This window comes from Rhincodon typus, chromosome 33 (assembly GCF_021869965.1).
Source record: "Rhincodon typus isolate 14 chromosome 33, sRhiTyp1.1, whole genome shotgun sequence".
In the NCBI taxonomy this organism is placed as follows: domain Eukaryota; kingdom Metazoa; phylum Chordata; class Chondrichthyes; order Orectolobiformes; family Rhincodontidae; genus Rhincodon; species Rhincodon typus.
The window spans coordinates 16,334,481-16,354,324 of NC_063364.1; the positions used below are offsets into that span (position 1 = coordinate 16,334,481).

At 40.4% G+C, this 19,844-nt stretch overlaps 1 protein-coding gene across 2 annotated transcripts in view; it reads right to left on the reverse strand.

Moving 5' to 3' along the window:
- Positions 1–19,844, reverse strand: part of aldh1a2 (aldehyde dehydrogenase 1 family, member A2) — a 68,725-nt gene that overhangs the window by 15,321 nt on the left and 33,560 nt on the right. For both annotated transcript variants that reach the window (XM_020513964.2, XM_048615910.1), the window contains 3 exons: positions 15,083–15,144; positions 12,639–12,767; positions 12,382–12,495 (listed from right to left, as the gene is read on the reverse strand). In XM_020513964.2, coding sequence (XP_020369553.1) covers positions 12,382–12,495; positions 12,639–12,767; positions 15,083–15,144 — 305 coding nt within the window. The remainder of the gene's footprint in view (positions 1–12,381; positions 12,496–12,638; positions 12,768–15,082; positions 15,145–19,844) is intronic.

Consider the following 19,844-nt stretch of genomic DNA (forward strand, 5'->3'; position numbering starts at 1 on the left):
GTCAAGCCCATCAGATTTCAGGCCAACTTTCTAACTCCCACTGATTACTTGCAGGGTTTCCCACCATTAGTGAAGTTTTGAAGCATTTATTCTGATGCCCACTGATGATTTTTGTCTTCCGAGTCCATTTCTCCTTTATGGGTAAGGTTAATTTTTTTTTAAATGAAAAGCAGATTTTACTTCATTGCAGTGAAATGTAAGCATTGCAGCTGGTGAGGTATGTTGGAACATGACATCGGACACAGCCGTTTTCCATTTAAACATTTAATGATCTGAAACCTAGTAAAGTCAATGGGAGTAAATCCTGCATCTTGACTTGAAACCATGCAGCTGGTGAGCTGTAGCCAGCAAGAATAGGACACAGAGACATAGAACGATAACCATTTGCAGCACAGAAAGAGACCATTTAATCCATTGTGCCTGGGCTGGTTCTTTGCTCAAACAATCCACAACTAAACTCACCATTCTGCTCTCTCTCCATATTGATCTATCCCTCAAAAGATTGAGTAATCTCTGTCTCAAACTTTCCCTTTGGAAAAGCATTCCATCCTCCAATTACTTCTTGCGTAAGATCAATCCTTAACCTCTGCATCAATTTTGAACGAATACCCATGCGTCAATGAATCCTCAAATAGAGGAAATAGCCTTTAATGATTTACTGCTTAAAAATCCTTCGTGATTTTCAAATTGTCCCCTCAACATGCTCTTCTCCTTTGGCACCAATCCAAGTGACATGGTGCTTTCCTCACAGTTCAAACTCCCCATCCTTGACGTTGGCATGTGATGACTTGGTAGGGATTGGGTTTAGACAGGACGTTGCATTCAGAAGATGCAGTGAGTTATATAAAGCACGGTGATTATGTGGGGAATCCCCTTTATCACTGTCTAATTTGCACAACATTGGCTGTCACTCTCACCTGCTCTAATTACAGAAAGCTTTTAGCACTTGCCTACCCAACAACACCCTGTATTTATATAGCACCTTTAATGTAATAAACCATCCCCAGGTACTTCACAGGAGGTCTATAAAACAAAATTTGACACTAAGCTGCGTAAGGAGATTCTAGAACAGGAAAAACTAATGTCTGATTGAAGATTTTTAAGCAGAATCTTAAAGAAGGAAAAGGAGGAAGAGAGGTGGAAAGTCTTCGGGAGTTTACTACATCCTTACTGTTTTGGCAGCTGAAAACACAGCCCTAATGGTGGAGCAAATTAAAATTGCAAACACTCAGAACTTCAGAATTAGAGGCATGCCGATATGTCAAAGTCTTAGGTAGCTGGTTACTTTGCAGAGATAGGAAGAAGATATGGCCGTGAAGGAATTTGAAAGTCGGGATAAGAATTTTAAAATTGAGGCATTGCTTAATTGAGAATGAATGCAAATCAGGGGAGTTAGGACACGTGCATCAGAGTTTTGGATGCCATCAAATTTGCAGAGGATTTAGTTGGAGAGACTGGCCAGGAGTGTGTTGGAATAGTTTTTTTTATTCGCTCGTAAGTATGGCTGATCAGCCTTTATTGTCCATCCGTAATTGCTCTTGAGAAGATGGTGCTGATCTGCCTTCTTGCACTGCTGCAGTCCATGTGCTGTAGGTTGATCCACAATGCCCACAGGGAGTGAATTTCAGAATTTTGACCCAGTGACAGTGAAGGGATAACGATATATTTCCAAGTCAGGATGGTGAGTAGCTTGGAGGGAACTTGCAGGGGCTGGTGAACCCATGTATCTGCTGCCCTTGTCCATCAATTTGGAAGTGGTTGTGGATTTGGAAGGTGCTGTCCTATTGTATTAATGCTCAACCAAGCTTCCCTTCTCACAGAAATGATAATACCATTGAAATTACTAAGCTTTTTCAAAATAAAAATGCATTACAACTACATGCTATGTTTAAAGTGATAATATTAAGTCATCTCATTTGTTGAATAGAAATTTTCCAACTGGAAGCAAGTTGGGTTTGTTCTTCTGAAAAGCATATGGAAATTTCAGAATGAAGAAATCAGCTTTTAAAAATTGTCATTTTACTTTTACTGATAAGCCAAAGGAAAAGTCAAAACATCATAAGTGCAGGACACCAGAATTATTACAAAAGTTAAGACAAAATGGGAGATAAACTGAGACTGAGTGATTTCAAACTTGTTTCAATAAGGCCTTAAAACCAGAGGAAGAAAGAGAGAATGACAGGGTGAGGAGTTCTTGAATTGTACTGTAAAGAATGAATGAAGGGTCAGAAGCTGTTCCAAAACTCAGTTTCAACCTTGTGAGGATTCGGAGGTGGGAGAGCAAATAGGGTCATGTGGCTGGGTTCTCAAAGAAACAAGGGAGAAAACTATATTGGGACGCTGACCACACTAATATCAGTGATAAAGATTAAATCAATTGCAAGAGAAGATGCAGCAGACAGAAGGAGAAGGAGGTTTACTTCTTAAGAAAATCAGGAATTGCTTCAGTTCAGGATGAAAGAGCGATTCTAGAAGAAACAGCTTTATCAAATATGCCAGGGTATCAAGAACATAAGAAATAGCAGCAGGGACATACAATACACCCTGTTAGGCCAGATCCACAACACAAATTGATCAAGGCCAATTTTTAGCATCAATTCCATTGATCTAGATGCTCCCCCTATCACCGCATTCCCAGAAATATTATTGGCTTATCCTTGAATTGGCTTTGCTTTTATTGAGAGTTAAAAATTATTGAAGGGAAGATAAAGTCTTGAGGTTAACAAAAATAGAATTGCTTACAGGCAGCTTTAACAACGGATGAGACCTGGGAGTTCGATTTGTGGTCAGTGTGACCAAGAGTAACAAAGGACCCAGAGTGGAAGCACCAGGGGCAAGAGATTGTAGCTGTTGGCTAGCACAGCCCTCCGCTTCTTCCTGTCCCGCAGGCCCGACCAGTCCCCCTCCACTGACACCCTCATCCGCTTAGCCGAACTCGTCCTCACACTCAACAACTTCTCTTTCAATTCCTCCCACTTCCTACAGACAAAGGGGGTAGCCATGGGTACCCGCATGGGCCCAAGCTACGCTTGCCTCTTTGTAGGTTACGTGGAACAATCCCTCTTCCGTACCTACACCGGCCCTAAACCCCACCTCTTCCTCCGTTACATTGATGACTGTATCGGCGCCGCCTCGTGCTCCCATGAGGAGCTCGAACAGTTCATACACTTCACTAACACCTTCCACCCCAACCTTAAATTTACCTGGACCATCTCTAACACCTCTCTCCCCTTCCTGGACCTCTCTGTCTCCATATCGGGCAACCACCTCGAAACCGATATTCATTTCAAGCCCACCGACTCCCACAGCTACCTAGAATACTCCTCCTCCCACCCACCTTCCTGCAAAAATGCTATCCCCTATTCCCAATTCCTTCGCCTCCGCCGCATCTGCTCCCAGGATGAGGCATTCCACTCCCGTACATCTCAGTTGTCCTCGTTTTTCAAGGACCGTAACTTCCCCTCCTCGGTGGTCGAGAACGCCCTCAACCGTGTCTCCCACATCTCCCGCACCTCATCCCTCACACCCCGTCCACGCAATAAAAACCAAAAAAGAATCCCCCTCGTCCTCACGTACCACCCCACCAACCTCCGGATCCAACGCATCATCCTCCGACACTTCCGCCATCTGCAATCCGACCCCACCACCAAAGACATCTTTCCCTCCCCACCTTTATCTGCTTTCCGGAGGGACAACTCTCTCCGTGACTCCCTTGTCCGCTCCACACTCCCCTCCAGCTCCACCACACCCGGCACTTTTCCCTGCAACCGCAGGAAGTGCTACACCTGCACCTGGGCCTCCTGCAGTGCCACAACGATGCCACCCGAAGGTTGCAGGAACAGCAACTCGTATTCCGCTTGGGAACCCTGCAGCCCAATGGTATCAATGTGGATTTCACAAGTTTCAAAATCTCCCCTCCCCCCACCGCATCCCAAAACCAGTCCAACTCGTCCCTGCCTCCCTAACCTGTTCTTCCTCCCACCTATCCCCTCCTCCCACCTCAAGCCGCACCTCCATCTCCTACCGACCAACCTCATCCCGCCCCCTTGACCTGTCCGTCCTCCCTGGACTGACCTATCCCCTTCCTAACTCCCTACCTACACTCACCTTTCCTGGCCCCATCCCCGCCTCTTCGAGCTGTTTGTTTCCTCTCCACCTATCCTCTCCTCTATCCCTCTTCTATCCGCCTCCCACTCTCTCCCTATTTATTTCAAAACCCCCTTCCCCTCCCCCTTTTCTGATGAAGGGTCTAGGCCCGAAACGTCAGCCTCTCTGCTCCTATGATGCTGCTTGACCTGCTGTGTTCATCCAGCCCTGCACCTTGTTGTAACAGACATGAAGAAACTGCTGCAAGAATACTTTCTACACCAAGTTGCACAGCACAAATTGTACCAAGCAGATCTTCTCCAATTTCGCTGAGAACTCCTCCAGCTTTTTCCGCATCACAATGTAATGTGTTTATATCAGTATCCGGCAGAATTATTTCAACAAGATTGTATATATCATGAAGTTAAGTAGAGAAAATGAGACCAATCAGCCCATGTAGCTCTCCCATTTTCTAAACCCTGTGTCATAGCGTTTGGCTGTACTTTTTCAGAATTTTAGCTGCTACATAGAAGAAAGTAAACTAATGAGTAAAAATATATGCTGAGTGCCTGTTAATAAAAGAAAGAACACAATTGTTCCAGTAATCACAGGAAGAAACTTCCAGCAAAGGAAACCTTACTTACTGGAAGCTCAATCATCGTAAGAAATTAATTACTAAAAGATGCAAAAGCAAGTCTCTCAAGCAGACTTCTTGGAGGACAGTATTGCAGTTTTTCATAAGGGAGCAGATCATTGCTGTTAGCAGGCAGACCTTTTATTACACTCGACCTTGCATTGCACTTTTTATTGGAAAATAGATGTCCTGTTTTGTGGTATTCCTATCAAGCCAAATGTTAACCTCTGTGAGACACAGCTGCTTTTAGATATTTAGATCATAACAGGAAATCAAAACCTAAAAAGGACACAGTATATAGTGGCTGAACGTCACAGTAAGCATCTGGTTTTGTTTGGATCTATAAGATGGAGCTTTAGATTCTCGATAATTTTCATTTTCATTTTTAGGCTCACAAAGCTTTTAGATGTGCAGGTAGTGAAAAGGAAGTACAATTGAGGCAAGTCGCACAATATGACTTAGAACGGACCTTTAATGAAAGCAGAACATTCTAGAATTGCAACTAAAATCATTTTGGCTGAAGAGGCACTTCCACTGCATTTCCAACTTCAAAATACTTGTCATGAAACAGTATGAATCTCCATTTTGAAGCACTGATAGATTGCAAGAAAAGAAATCTGTCAGACTCATTGTTTGTGAAATGATTTTGCCTTTTAGAGTACAACCTGTTGTTTCGTGGACAAGCTGCCTGTACTTCAAGTGATGAATCGATAGCCAGTTGCAATGTGTCTATGCAGCATGATTCAGAGAGACTTTCTGATCCAGTGCCCATCTCCTCAGGCACCCAGAATAGCTTGGATTAAATTTTATGACAGTAGTTATTAGATTCCTCAGACTGCTGCATTCTTTACGCAAGCTGTTTCACCCGACGCAAACTCTAACATACTCAAAGATCTGAAGCCCAAAACTTATCCTACGCTAAGTCCTAATTTCATATCATCCCTGTCTACCCCAATGCCCCCACCACCGTTTGAACCCCCTCCACTATGAAATTGAATTCAAAATGTCTGTTGCATTTACAAATCTCATTCTGTTGTGTCTGCGTTTTGCCTTTTAAACTTCTTCAAGGCAATACACCCTTAGGCCTCTGACCTTCTGTGCAACATTTATGCCTCCCATTCTACAATCTGCGTAAAATGTTCAACTGCACGCTCTGGAACTCTCTGCACAACATTCCTCCTTGTCACCACACCCTCAAAAGCCTCCTGAGGGCCTACCTCTCTGACTACATCTTCAATCCCCTGACTCTACTACTTCCTGCTTCTAATTTTTATCCTTATGAGGAGTCTTCAAACAAGAACTCCAGGGAAGTTGTTATTGATAATGAAATTGGCAGTTGGTCTTTCCACCTAGGTGAATTTTTTGGGCCTTCCCAACTGTAAACCTGCTTGTGGGTGACCATAAGATTTTGCCCAATGGCACTATTTCAAGAGTCATGAGAAGGCATTTGGAAAGGTACCACCCAAAAGGTTATTGCATAACATAGGAGCTCATGGTGTTGGCGGGGGCGGGGCAGGGGGGTAACATACTGGCAGGTATAGAAGATTGGCTGTCTGGCTGTTCTGAGGAAGGGTCACCAGACCCGAAATGTTAACTCTGTTTTTTCCTTCACAGATGCTGCCAGACCTGCTGAGCTTTGCCAGCAATTTTGTTTTTTTTAGCATGCATAAGTGGGCCATTTTTAGATTGGCAGATGTGATGAATGGGGTCCCACAGGTGCTTGTGCTGTACTTTGAATTTTTGAACATTTGTTCAAATCCCACCTGCTCCAGAGATGTGTGATAACCTTTCTCAACAGGCTGATCAGAAAATACCTAACTAAAGTTTCAAATGACATAATGAGATAGGAAAATGTGTTGGGAAGATGAAATAAACAAGAATACAGACCAATATAGATAGGTTAGGTGTTGGCAAAAAATCTAGTAGATGGTGTATAATGTGGGAAATTGTAAGTTGTTCACATTGTCAGAAAGTAATTATTTAAATGTTTTAATTAGTTAAAGAAGAGGGATTTAGGCTTTCTGTGCATAAATCACAAAAAGTTAGAATGCAGGCACAACAATTGATCAAGAAGTCTAATGGAATGTTATCTTTTATTACAAGAGGAATTGAACATAAAAGTAAGGTTTCTATGCTTCAGTTCTGCAGGCATTGGTAAGACCAAAGCTTGAATAGTATGTAGTTCAGGTGTCCAATTTAAGGAAGTATATAAATGCATTGGAGGTGGTTAAGAAGGGGTTTAATAGATTGAAACCAGGAATGATTATGAGGACAGGCTTGGCTTCTTTTCATTAGAGATGGAAGAATGAATGGTGACTTGATTGAAGTTTATAAGATTCTAATAGGCTTGACAAAGTGGATGTGAGAAGGATGTTTACTCTTGTGAGAGAATCCATAATTGGGAGACACTGTTTAAGTTATGGTTAAAAAGATGAGGGGATTTTTTTTGCTTAGAGAGTTACGTCAAAAGGGAGGAGGTGGGCATCATTGAATATTTTCAAGGCACAGTAGATAGATTCTTGTTAGACAAGTGTTATTGGGGGTAGCTGAAAATGTAGAATTCGAAACATAAGCAGCTCAGCCAAGATCTTATTGAATGGTGGCAGGGGTTGAAGGGCTGAATGGCCTCCTTCTGCTCCAAATCCATACGTTCATATGTATCAGTGACCTGGCAATATTTATCCCTCAATCAATATCTTAAATGGTCTGGTCATTTTCATATCGCTGTTTGTGAGACTTTGTATTCCCTGTGTTACGATACATGACAAAAGCACTGCACCACCTGCAATGTACTTTGAATCATCTGGTGGTGTTGAAATATGTGAATGGAAGTCTGGTCTTTTTCTTGGGCGTGTGTCTTTGGCACAGGGTGTTCTGCAATGCACAGTGTTGAAGGTGAAACTATCCCCTCAGATTTTGTGTCTGAATCTTTCTTCTTTGTCTTTTAAATTTCCCTTCTTTTCATATGGGCTTTTATTCTGACTCGGTTTTATTACCGCTGGATACAACTTTTGAATGCACTTTGTTCAATCCTTGGAATTGGGAGGAAGATGCCTTTCAACATCTGTCACACATGCAAGCTGTACCTTGCTGCAGGGATTTTTCAGGATAAAGAGAAGTCCACCCTATGCTGCTGTGCTAAGTAGCATTTCAGAACACCTAAAGCAATTTGCCTACGTTTGCTTTGTATTCATATGAGTAAAAAAGTGAATTAGTAAAGCACCATTGCTTTGTGTTCAGTGTCCCTTGATAGGTGTACAAGTTGACAGTCAGAGTATACCAATTTGCAAAAGCAGGACAGCAACATAAAAAGTGTTTTTTTACTCAGCCAGCAGATACAGTCTGGATTGTGCTTCCTAAGAGCATTGTGGAGGCAGATTCAACTGTGGCTCTCAAAAGTAGTGGGATAATATTCTTAAGCGAAAGCAGTTGCAGAGCCCTGAGGTAAAGGTGACTACGGGAATTACTCTTTCAGACAGCCAGCAAAAACTCAATGACCCAAATGGCCTCCTTTAGCTCTGTAACCATTCGATGACACTGTGTCCAAAAATGGATTAGCACACAATAGCAAAATAAGAATGAAATGTCTGCATTTTGCTTGTTAAGGCTGTGGTAAAGATCATTAAGTATGAACTCATTCAGTCTTTCACAGCTGCACACTCAAATCAAAAAATCACTATTTCATTATAGGTTAGACCTGGCATTAATAATTTCAAAGAAGCAATGCAATTATCAACACAAAAAATCAAACCAGTTTCTGCATAAGAACATCAATTCAGCGTCTGCCAGCGCCGATATTACTGGAAAATATGAAGAAAGGGAAGACTGGAAATGCAAAAGGTACAATGGATGCGCAACCTTATTAAATCTACTGCAACAAAATGAGTTACCTTGGCATTTCAGGCAAGGAAACTCTGACTCTGCAGATAGATGGAGCATCAGGTGTGCTACTGGATCTAAGATGAAAACCTACAAGATCAATCAACCAACTGCAATGTACAGCTCTGACAGTGAAAATCATCACTTCTCTTAATTGGCATGCCACATCACCCTGCCAGAGTCGGCCAATTGACTTTTGCTTCCATTTCTGTCACAATAACTGAAGGTCAGATTGTGAGGCATATTTAAAGCAAATTAATTTTGCTTTATGTTACAATATCACTGGTATACGTAGTCAACACGTATTGCCCCATGTGTTTGGTAACCCTCTCTGTGCTAATTGTATACAAGACTGAATACTTAATGCTCCAAAAATTGAAGGTATAGCATTGGCGAAAAGCTGGATATTATCTATCGATCTGCATAGGATGCAGAACGTCTGCTATTCATGTCATCATTAATCTTAACCACCCCCCACCCCGAGTACTAATCACTCTAGTGTTTTCAGAGGTTACAGAATTACCAGCTGTGCCAATTCATGCATGCCCTTTACAGGAGGGGGGGGGGGTTGATGGGGGGGAGCATCGCCTCATGTGCTCACTGATCCATTGAAGCATCGAATAGACTTGAATTATCTTTGTAGTATTAGAACTCCAGTTAATATTGGTTAAATGGCTCTTCAGTTATTTGTGCAGCCTTAAAAGCTTAATTCCAGTACATCATGATTAGCATTGATGAATTGGCAATTAAATATTAGCCAAGATTTTATAGGTCCCTGGAAGAGGCTGGTAAAATTTCAGGAAATGTCGTAGAATCAGTCTTAACGTGGAACAAAAACAGAAGTTGCTGGAAGAGCTCAGTAGGTCTGGTGCCTCTGTGAAGAAAAAAATCAGAGTTAACGTTTTGGGTTCGGTGACCTTTTGAAGGGTCACTGAACCCGAAACGTTAATTCTGACTTTTTTCTTCATAGATGTTGCCAGCCCTACTGAGCTTTTCCACCAACTTCTGTTTTTGTTCCTGATTTACAGCATCTGTAGTTCTTTCAACCCTAATGTGGTCCTTCTGCAGCAGCTTCTCTTACTAACAGCAGGAGCAGATGTGGATTGGAGCCAGTTGCAAAGTGGCTGGCAGATGATGAGCATAAATCAAGGCCCACTTAAGGTCAACAGGGAGTGCTCCTCACTATATAGGGCAGCTTCTAGCTCCCTTCGGCATTTAGGGATGATGGTGTAGGGGGGCAGGGTAGTGATGGAGATGGGAGGGAGGCCGGGTGTAGGAGGAGAGGTTTTAATGGCCAGAACGTTCATGGCCCAAAATGTGGGTGCTGGGCAGGATAGGCAGTGCCTCTCCCCTCCCCCACAGTTCCAATTATCTCCATGATGTTACTTCACCTAGACCCCTCTGAGCCTTTTATATTTTTTATGAAGATTACATTAGCCTAGCTCCAGAGCTCTCCCCAACCTGACCTAACATGGGGATTCCAAAACCTGGGATAAAATTCAGGCCATCGCTTCTAAAAATCAAAGTTCTAACCCAAATTTTGCGATGAATTTATTAATTTTGATGAAAAATGACATCACCAATTTTTGCTTGATAAAAGGCCATCATGCCTTAATAGTAATTAATAACCATAAAATCAACAGAGGTACTGTCATATGCAATCGACATAAGTGAGCATTAAGAGAAAGGTTAGTTGTATGTATTATATGTGCTGGTCTATCTGTGATGATCCACAGTAACTGTGCTGATGGCTGATGGAACGCTTTCAAACTGCCCTGCATTCCATTGCCCTTTCTGCAGCTTTGCAATTGGGAATATTCCCTGCAACAGTAGGAGCTGGGAACTGGCACCAGTGATCTGGGATCCTCCCTTAATTGGCCTGTGACTGGGCCAAAAGTTTTTTAAAGTGTTCAAAGCTTTTTTTTCATTTGATGTATCTGAGTTCATTCACTACCTAATTACCATATCAATATACACTGATTTTGTCAACACTCCATGATTATCCAGAAATCTCCTGGAATGAAAGAATCAATGAGCAACTCCCAGATAGTAGTCATTCAAACTCTGAATAAAATTGTTTCTCTTTCTTTGATCTAAGTATCAGTTTGGGCCAGTTCATAGCGTATCTGTTGCCAAGTCTGAAAGACATGGCTTTACATCCCTACTCCAGGACCTGGGCACATAGACCAGAATATCTGGGCTCGGGATAGTTGAAGACTTTTGGATGCATGAGCCAAGGCGATCATTGGGATACTGTGGAGGTCCTGATGCGCTGACTCTATGAAAATTGCATAGGAAGTTATCATGAGGGGTATGGATGGGGTGAACAGCCAATATCTTTTTTCTAGGGTGGATGTGTCCAAAATAGAGGGCATAGATTTAAGGTGAGAGGGGAAAAAATGAGCTGGAATGAAGTATGGAATGAACTGCCAGAGGAAGTGATAGAGGCAGATACAATTACACCATTGGAGTTGCAACATTTAGAATCATAGAGATGTACAGCATGGAAACAGGCCCTTCGGTCCAACTTATCCATGTCAACCAAATATCCTAATTAAATTTAGTCCCATTTGCCAGCATTTGGGCCATATCCCTCTAAACCCTTCCTATTCATATACCCATCCAGATGCCTTTTAAATGTTATAATTGTACCAATCTCCACCACTTCCTCTGGCAGCTCGTTCCATACACGCACCACTCACTGCATGAAAAAGTTGCCCCTGAGGTCCCTTTTAAATCTTTCCCCTCTCACCTTAAACCTATGCACTCTAGTTTTGGACTCCCCTACCCTGGGGAAAATACCTTGGCTATTCACCCTATTCATACCCCTCATAATTTTATAAACCTCTGTAAGGTCACCCCTTAGCCTTTGATGCTCCAGGGAAAATACCCCGAGACTATTCAGCCAGTCCCTATAGTTCAACCCCTCTAACCCTGGTACATTCTTGTAAATCTTTTCTGAACCCAGAATACTCCAGTGGAATATTGGTCAGAAAACTCCGTGGAAGGTAAGTGGGTAATTTTTTTTTTCTCTCTTGTCAGCGATGGATAAAGGGCTGACTGGAAGATTTGGGCTGTGATCTATTCTAACTTATTCAGTGCATTGCAGGGATGGGATGTTAATCCAAAACCCTGTTTGCCTCATTTAAAACTTACCATAACCTCATCTGGTGGAAGGCAATGTGCTTTCTAGATCTTTGCCAAAAGTTAAGCTTGAACCAACCATCAGAGAGATTAACTAGGGGTCACAATTTCAAGATTGTCAGCTAGAGAGCTAGGAGTGAGATGAAGAGAAATTTCTTAGACAATTGTTAGGATTTGGAATACATTGCCAGGGAGAGTGGTAGAGGCGGATTCCATAGAAGGTTTCAAAAAGAGCTGGATATATATTTGAAAGTAATGAATTTAGAGGGCTACAGACATTGGGTTGGTAGCTTTTTGGGAGCCAGAACAGAAATGATTGGTTGAATGGCCTCTTTCCGTGCTGTAAAATTCAATGATTCTATAATTCTTATTAATCTTCCATCTCATTTTGTGATCATACTGTGTACAAATTGCTGACCACATTTGGGTACTACATTCAGTGACTACACTTCCACATGTTGGTAGTGGAGTATTTCAGAACATTTTTGGGACATGATAAAACTATTTAAATGCAAATACTTCATAATTAATACTATTATTTGTGCTATTTAACGACTCAGTATAAACTCACAAGTACTAATTCCAAGCCAATGCAACCTATGTGTTAATTTTGACAGTGTTTCTTGCAAGTTGTGTACCTCATTTGATCCTGTAAATGCGATTTTGTCGATATCCATATGAGAAGCTATTGCTGCACCAGCCGTCACACCAAATCCAGGCACAATATTGACCACACCTGGAGGAAAACCAGCCTGTGAAAGCACGATTAGATGAAACAAGTTCAGCAAAGGAAAAGCTGCCCAGAATAAACTGGGGAGATATCAGAGGATCTGTCAGACCTCACTACTTACATCATCATTGAAAGTAAAAGAAAATGAAGATAAAAGGAACACACCTCAATGATAAGGGCTCCCATATAGAGCGCAGTCAGGGGTGTCTGCTCTGCTGGTTTGATGACTACTGTGTTACCACAACACAGGGCAGGAACTATCTTCCATGCAAACATGAGTAGGGGAAAATTCCACTGCAGGCAAATGAGGAACAGGAAGATGATTTTAGTAAAGGGATAAGCAAAATCATGTTCTGATGACAAAAGCTCATGATAATTTAAGACCAATTGTCGACAAGACTGTTTGTACATTTCTGTACAGTAATTAAGTAGTACCTTTGCTGAAGTTACATAAAAGTAAATATACATATTTAAGCTGAAAATCATTGTTAATCTCCAACATCCCAGAACGTTCTCACAACATTCCTCTGCCTTTTATTCTAAATCAGATAATTCACCAATTTATTTTAATACTTCCATTGAAATAATGGATGAAGGAATGTTAGATACATGTAACTGTGTTCAGTATTGATCTATCGTAGCATTAATGCTAACTTACAGGCTATATTTCTCAGACATAGCAACAACTCCTTTGTTTTGCACTTCATTAAAATTGTACTTGCAATATTCAACATATGTTCTTTTGCTTTCTTTTTACAATACTTTTTTTTGTTCTTTCACGATTTTGACAATTTCCCAGAGAAAGAGGGAAACCTCATTGAAACATGGCTAATGATGTTACACTTTAACTTTGTTCATGTTTTTGATAAATCTGGACAGCAGTAAGATTCAGAGATTCTGTAAATATTTTTAGATTCTGAGATAACTAGAACCATTAACCAAAAACAATGTTACCAAATTCAACCTTGATATTTCATTTAGTGTGATTAGTGGACTATTCATGCATTTTCTTCCTATTCTGAGACCTCCCTGCAGTCAGGATGTCAGATTGGCTGCCTAACCCCTGCGTCTCCAAATACTAGCCTTTGGAGCAACTGTTAAACGACGAACAAGAGTTATCTGGAGCTGGCATACTCTGTCCAAATGATGTCCCTTCTCACCCTGTGTTTGGCATTTGCTTGGATTTTTTTCCCAGCAACATGGTTTGGAAAAGGAACACAGTGATCTGAGCTGTGCAAGATTCATCACTTGAAAAGACTTTACATTGACATCTTTGATTAAGGTTTCAGGCCTACTAATTGGTATTGGCTATTGCTCAGTTGACGGTGCATTCATGTCCCATTCCGGGATAAAAGGACAAAACTCAAGGCTGACATTCCAGTATTGTACTGAGAGAGGCTACACTGTCAGAGGCACCATCTTTTGGGTGAGATATTCAATCAAGCACCTGTCTGCTTGTTTTGATGAATGTAAAAGATTGCATTTAGAAAAGGGCAGAGGATTTTCTGGTCAATATTTATCCCTCAATCGACATTACAAAAACAGGTTTCCTGGTCATTATCACATTGCTGTTTGTGAGAATTTACAGTAGCTGCCATATTTCCTATATTGTCAAAGTGACTCCATCTCAAAATTACTTCATTGACTATAAGGTGTTTTGAGGTGTCTGCTGGTTGAGAAAGGCACCAAATAAATGTAAGTCTTTCTCTTATTTTTCTACTCATCCAGCCTGTTTACAAAATATACAATTCTTCCGTGCCCGGACACAGTTATTTTACTCATGTTACACAAGTCATGCTGTCTATAAATCACTCCCCTGTATAAATACAGATCCTTGGAAACATCTAAATAGAAAACAATTTTATACTGCAATTACTGCCCACTCAAAGTGATTGACATATAAAAGCTATACTCGTGATGACAGTAAAGTATGAGGCTACAGTATTGCATTTACACTTGATTATACAAACTCAAAATTTGCCAACTTAAATGTTACCACCCTTGGGATTTAAATATTTTAATTCATTTTATAGATCTAAGCATACTGATATTTACTGTCTGTAAGAAACAGACATAACGCATGAAATTTATTAGGATATTTGCTGTGCACTTAACTGTTTAGATTTGGATTCTTCTCAATCTACATTACAAAGTATACACATTGTACATATCCAGCTATCAAGAATAACAACAGCTGTTGGAAGGTACTCTTAAATTTTCTGTAATCACATTTTTAATGTAACACATTTGCAGCACTCAGAATTTATTCTGCATTTAATCTCAAATCCCTATACAAAATAATTGAACCAAGATCAAAGATTTTATTTGATTAATAAAGAATGTAAGGTGCTGATTTGCTCCCATTAATACATGCATTAAATTAACTATGAATGTAGCCAAATAAATAAGTTAAGTCCCCTTTACTGTTTGAAAATAGGCTCTGCCTCTTATTCAATGGGCTGAGTTTTTACTTAAGGATTGCCAGCTGCAAGTTATCCTTTCGTGTCAGAGGTGAACAAATAATAAGATTAAAAATTTTTTTGCTCTTCAGTTTTCGTCTGTGGTATTTCTGAGAATATAAACACCTACTGTTGATGAATAATACTCACAGGGATGATCTGTCCACACACCCCTATTGGTTCATGTCTTGTAAATGTGAAATAATCTCCATCTGTAAGAAAGGTCTGCAATTACTCATCATTCCTGTTTGATTTGGCTGCACAAAAAAAACATTAAATACTTCTCGGCACATTAATCAACTTGCACAGGAGAGAAAATATGTAGACTATATTTTACTATCAAGTTATAATATTGACAAACGAATGTAATTTTCATGAAAAAAATTAGCGAGAACTGTTTAATAAAAATCCCTGTCATAAAAGGGGACCAAGTAGGTTGCCCTTATATGCTTAACATCATTGTTTTAAACCTGTTTCAACAATTTGATTGTCAATAAAGATAACTTTCACAATGCATTTCATTTTAATATTTCCCCAATGTACTTGTCTTCATTGTAATTAAGTAAAATCCATTCCTTTTGCCACCTTCTAATTCCAATCCTAATATAAGTCTGTAACCAACAAGCAGGAGAAGACTTTTTTTATTGATCCACTGGATGACAGTGTAACAGTTATTGCTCATCCTTAATTGTCCAAAGGGCAATTAAGAGTCAAGCACATTGATGTGGGTTTGGAGTCACATGTAGGCCAGACCAGGCAAGGATGGCAGTTTCCTTCCCTAAAGGACATTAATGAACCAAATGGTTTTTTTCCAAACTTTTGACAACTGTTTCATGATCATCATTAGACTCTTAATTCCAGACGTTTAGTGAAATGCATGGCAGGCTTTGAACCCAGATGCCCGGGACATTACTTGGGTCTCTGGATTAACAGTCCAGCAATAATACCACTAGGCATCACCTCCTCATATGCTTATGTTCAGTGTAACGTATAAGATACTGACTGGCGTTGTCAGGGTATAAATACTGAGGCATTGTTTTCCTGGCTGAAGGATTATAAATCAGGGGTATGTTCTCAGAACAAGGGACTGATCATTTAGAAACATGGACATAGAAAATAGGAGCAGGAATAGGCCATGCAGACCTTCAAACTTGCTGCGATCACAGCTGGTCATCCATATCAGTACCCAGTCCTCATACTCTTTGATTGCTTCAGCCCTAAGAATTACATTCAATGTTTTGGCCTCAACCATTTTTGGTGGCAGAGAATTCCACAGTTTCGTCACTTTCTGGGTGATGAAATTTCTCCTGAACACAGTCCCAAATGGCCTACTCTGTGTCCACTGTGACCACTGGTTCTGGAATCCCCTCTCATCAGGAACATCCTTCCTGTATTTATCCTGTAAAATCCTGTTAGAAGTTTATAGGTTCTTACGAGACCACCACCCCCAAACCCCCCACCATGCTGACTCTCCTAAAGCGCAGTCAATGTAATCCTAATCAATTCAGTCTCACTTCATGTGTCCGACCTGCCATTTCAGGCATCAGTCTGGTAAACCTTTGTTGCACACCCTTCACAGCTAGAACATCCTTCCTCATTTAAGGAGACCAAAACTGAACACAATACTCCAAATGCGGTCTCAGCACAATTGCGCCATCTGCTACACCTGCACGCTTACTTTCAGCAACCAATTTACAATGGCATCCAGGTCTTGTTGCACATTCCCTTTTCCCAATCTAAATCTGGACTGTGATGAAGAGAAATCTTTTCACTCAAGTAGTTGTGAATGTTTCAAGTTCCTCACCTGAGATAGTTATGGGTGCTCCATCAGTGAGAATGTTTAAGGTTGAGATAGACAGTTATTTGGTCTGTCAGGGAATCAAGGGCTATACAGGGGGGTTCTGCTATGAAGCAATAGTTGCGTTCCAGCACAACATAGTGTTATAGAAAATTGTACAAAATAAATAACTGGGCCTATGGGAAAAGCAGGTTTAGGGGCAGACCACCATAAAAGCATAACACATAGGATAGCACTACTGTTAGCAGCTGTTCAGACAGGTTGGTCTGACTGTGACAGCAGCTTCACAGCTCCTTCTTGTTCACAATGCGACTAAAAGGATTGAGTATCAATCGGCAAATTCTTCCAACATTGCCAGTAGCAGAATGTAAGATTGGGAGGGATTCCTGGTCTGCCGTATGACAAAAAGAACATTAGAGACTCTACCGCCACTATCCATAATTCCAGACTGCGACATATGTATGATGTGTCGGTTGCCATAGCAACTCAGACTCCTTCAGTGATCTTATCACCACACCACAAGAGTATCCAGGGATATGGAGCAAATGTGGGAAAATCAAGTTGAACCATAAGTCAACCATGATCTAACCAATTATTTAAATAGGCTGTTGGAGCTCCTGTTGTACCCAGGTTGTGTGCCTCACAGTGTTTCCTTTCAAAGTAGGTTAGATATACTGTTTTTCACTCTCCCCTACACCCTCCTTTTCCTGATAAGAGACCTGTTGGCTTCTTACTTTTCAGTTTTAATGAAGGCTGAAAGGGAGAATTTCTCTGGGACTCAGAATCACAGCATTGTACAAGTACCCTGTAGGCATCATTAGCAAAGGGCTCCTGACAGCAAGATGTCTATTTGATGGAACCGTGTTATAGCCAACACAAGTTCGCGTTTTAGGAATAGCGTTTCCCTATTTGTCAACCGTGTTATAGCCAATTTTTGTTGCCGGAACATACGTTATGGCAGTAGCCCCTGTAATGAGTAAGCAGTAAAGTGAAATTGAAACTGAAGATCAGTCATGATCATAATGAAAGAAACAAAAAGCTCAATGGGTTTTGAGATTGACTCTTGCACCTATTTCTTAACTTCTAATGTTATTTGCTTAAGAATATTTCCCACCTTTTACAGCCATAAAAAAAACAAATATCTTGTGAATGGTGGACACTCATCTAGCCTTGTTCATAGAATGCACTGGAGCCAAACCATTAGCTTGAACGCGTCAATGAAAAAGTGTGAAACAAATGCTTAATCATTTATTCTTCAACATAAATTCAAATTATGAGTGAACCCAGATGCTTGTCACTGGGCCAAATCCAAAAGTCTGATGTGGAGTTGTAAATATCTTGTCAGTTTCTTAAGGTTAGATGCTGTATTGGAAGATATGTCATTAGGAACTTTTTTTAAAATAGTAAATTGACAGGCGGCGATTATACCTTGGAGTCCAAGATCAGCTAAAGGACAACCCCATGATAAAAATAGTCAAGTTCCACGCCATTCAACACCCACAGTCAAATTATTGCCAGTCAATTATACTTGGTGGAAGAATGTGGTGAAACATATACACTTTTACAATTTCCAGAGTGTTTATATTCTGTAAATAGTAAGCAGTCAGTGACATACGTGAGACAATTATTTTTGTGTGATGATTCAAGAGGCAATCTTTCACTTGTTTCAGCAATTCTCAGTTTAAGATTGAAGATATCTGCAAATGCATTAAACTTTTTTTCACAATTCATCAAAAAGCATTTCTTTGGCTGTAATGCATGTTGGGACATTTTGAGCTCATGAAAGGTACTCTATAAACACAAGTCATTTCTTTCTGTCTCCAACTTGGAAGTTTATTCTTCTATGATAGATTACTGGATTAGCATGAGGTGTAGTATTGCATGTCTCTCTCTAATCCAGGGTGTTTGGGACTAATTGTGACATCCCAGCTGATACGCTGGTTGAAGCAGTTTAATATCCTTTGAATACAGTTTTTAAATTTGAACTCTGGAAACTGATTCCTGGTATTTACATTGTTAGATCTATTATCTACAGTTTTTGGAAATCTCATAAACCTTCTGCACAAATCAAAGATTCAAAGTAAGGCCCTTCAGTGTGTAGCTTCAGTTGCTGAGTGGATAAAATCACAGATTCATCAGGACAGCATGAGGCCCATTTTAATGCTTTCTTAAATACTTATTTCTTTACATTTCAATACAGGTGCACAGAATTTCAGAATTGTTCCATGCAAAAGGAGGCCATTTGGCCCATCATGCCTACACTGGCTGTACAAATGAGCATCATTACCTATGTTAGTCTCCTGTTTTCTCCCAACACCCTTGCATATTATCTCTATAGTTTAAATTTAATGCCACATTTTAATGGACTGTCTTTTAATAATCATTAGTGCCAACATTTCCAAGATTTGCACATAAAAGTGGTGTGAAGGATGCTATGCTTACATTTTATTCGTCTTAACAAAGGTTTTTATCTTTCAGTTTACGAACCAACTAGGAGAAGGAACAATCTTAGAGGCACAGAGTGAAAGTCTATTTTTCATCCTCATTGGAAATAACTAATGTGCATGTCTCCTGTCTGGGAGGGATCAGCAGGAGTCCACTTGAATGAGGTCTGCACATTTGACACCAACCTGAAGGTGCCTAAAGGAACTTTTTTTTTACATTGGAACCTCCCTGTGATGTTCCACACTTTGATGTCTACCACACCTGAACTCTCTGCAAGTGCTTAAAATGCATGAACACTTGTCATTTGAGAACATAGAACATGTCAAGATAAAGCTGTTCCAGTGGCTCGTTAGATACAAATAAGCGCATTGAATGTTGCCTTCAAAAAGGACAGGATTCCTGCTGAGATATACAAATTAATGGAAAAACAAGGGTAGAAACTATTTACATGAACAGTTACCAGCTGAACTAATTCTAAAAATAATTCTGGCATGAGTGGTGTTGTACTAATGAGAACATTTTCCAAAATATGTTTGAATTTTTAATGCTTCGTTGACTTGTCAGCCAAACTAGAGTCATAACTAATTAGGATTACACTGAGACTATGTTTCAATCTACAGCAGCAGTGTTTTACATATCAAACACTCATCTCAAATGTGCCATAGCATC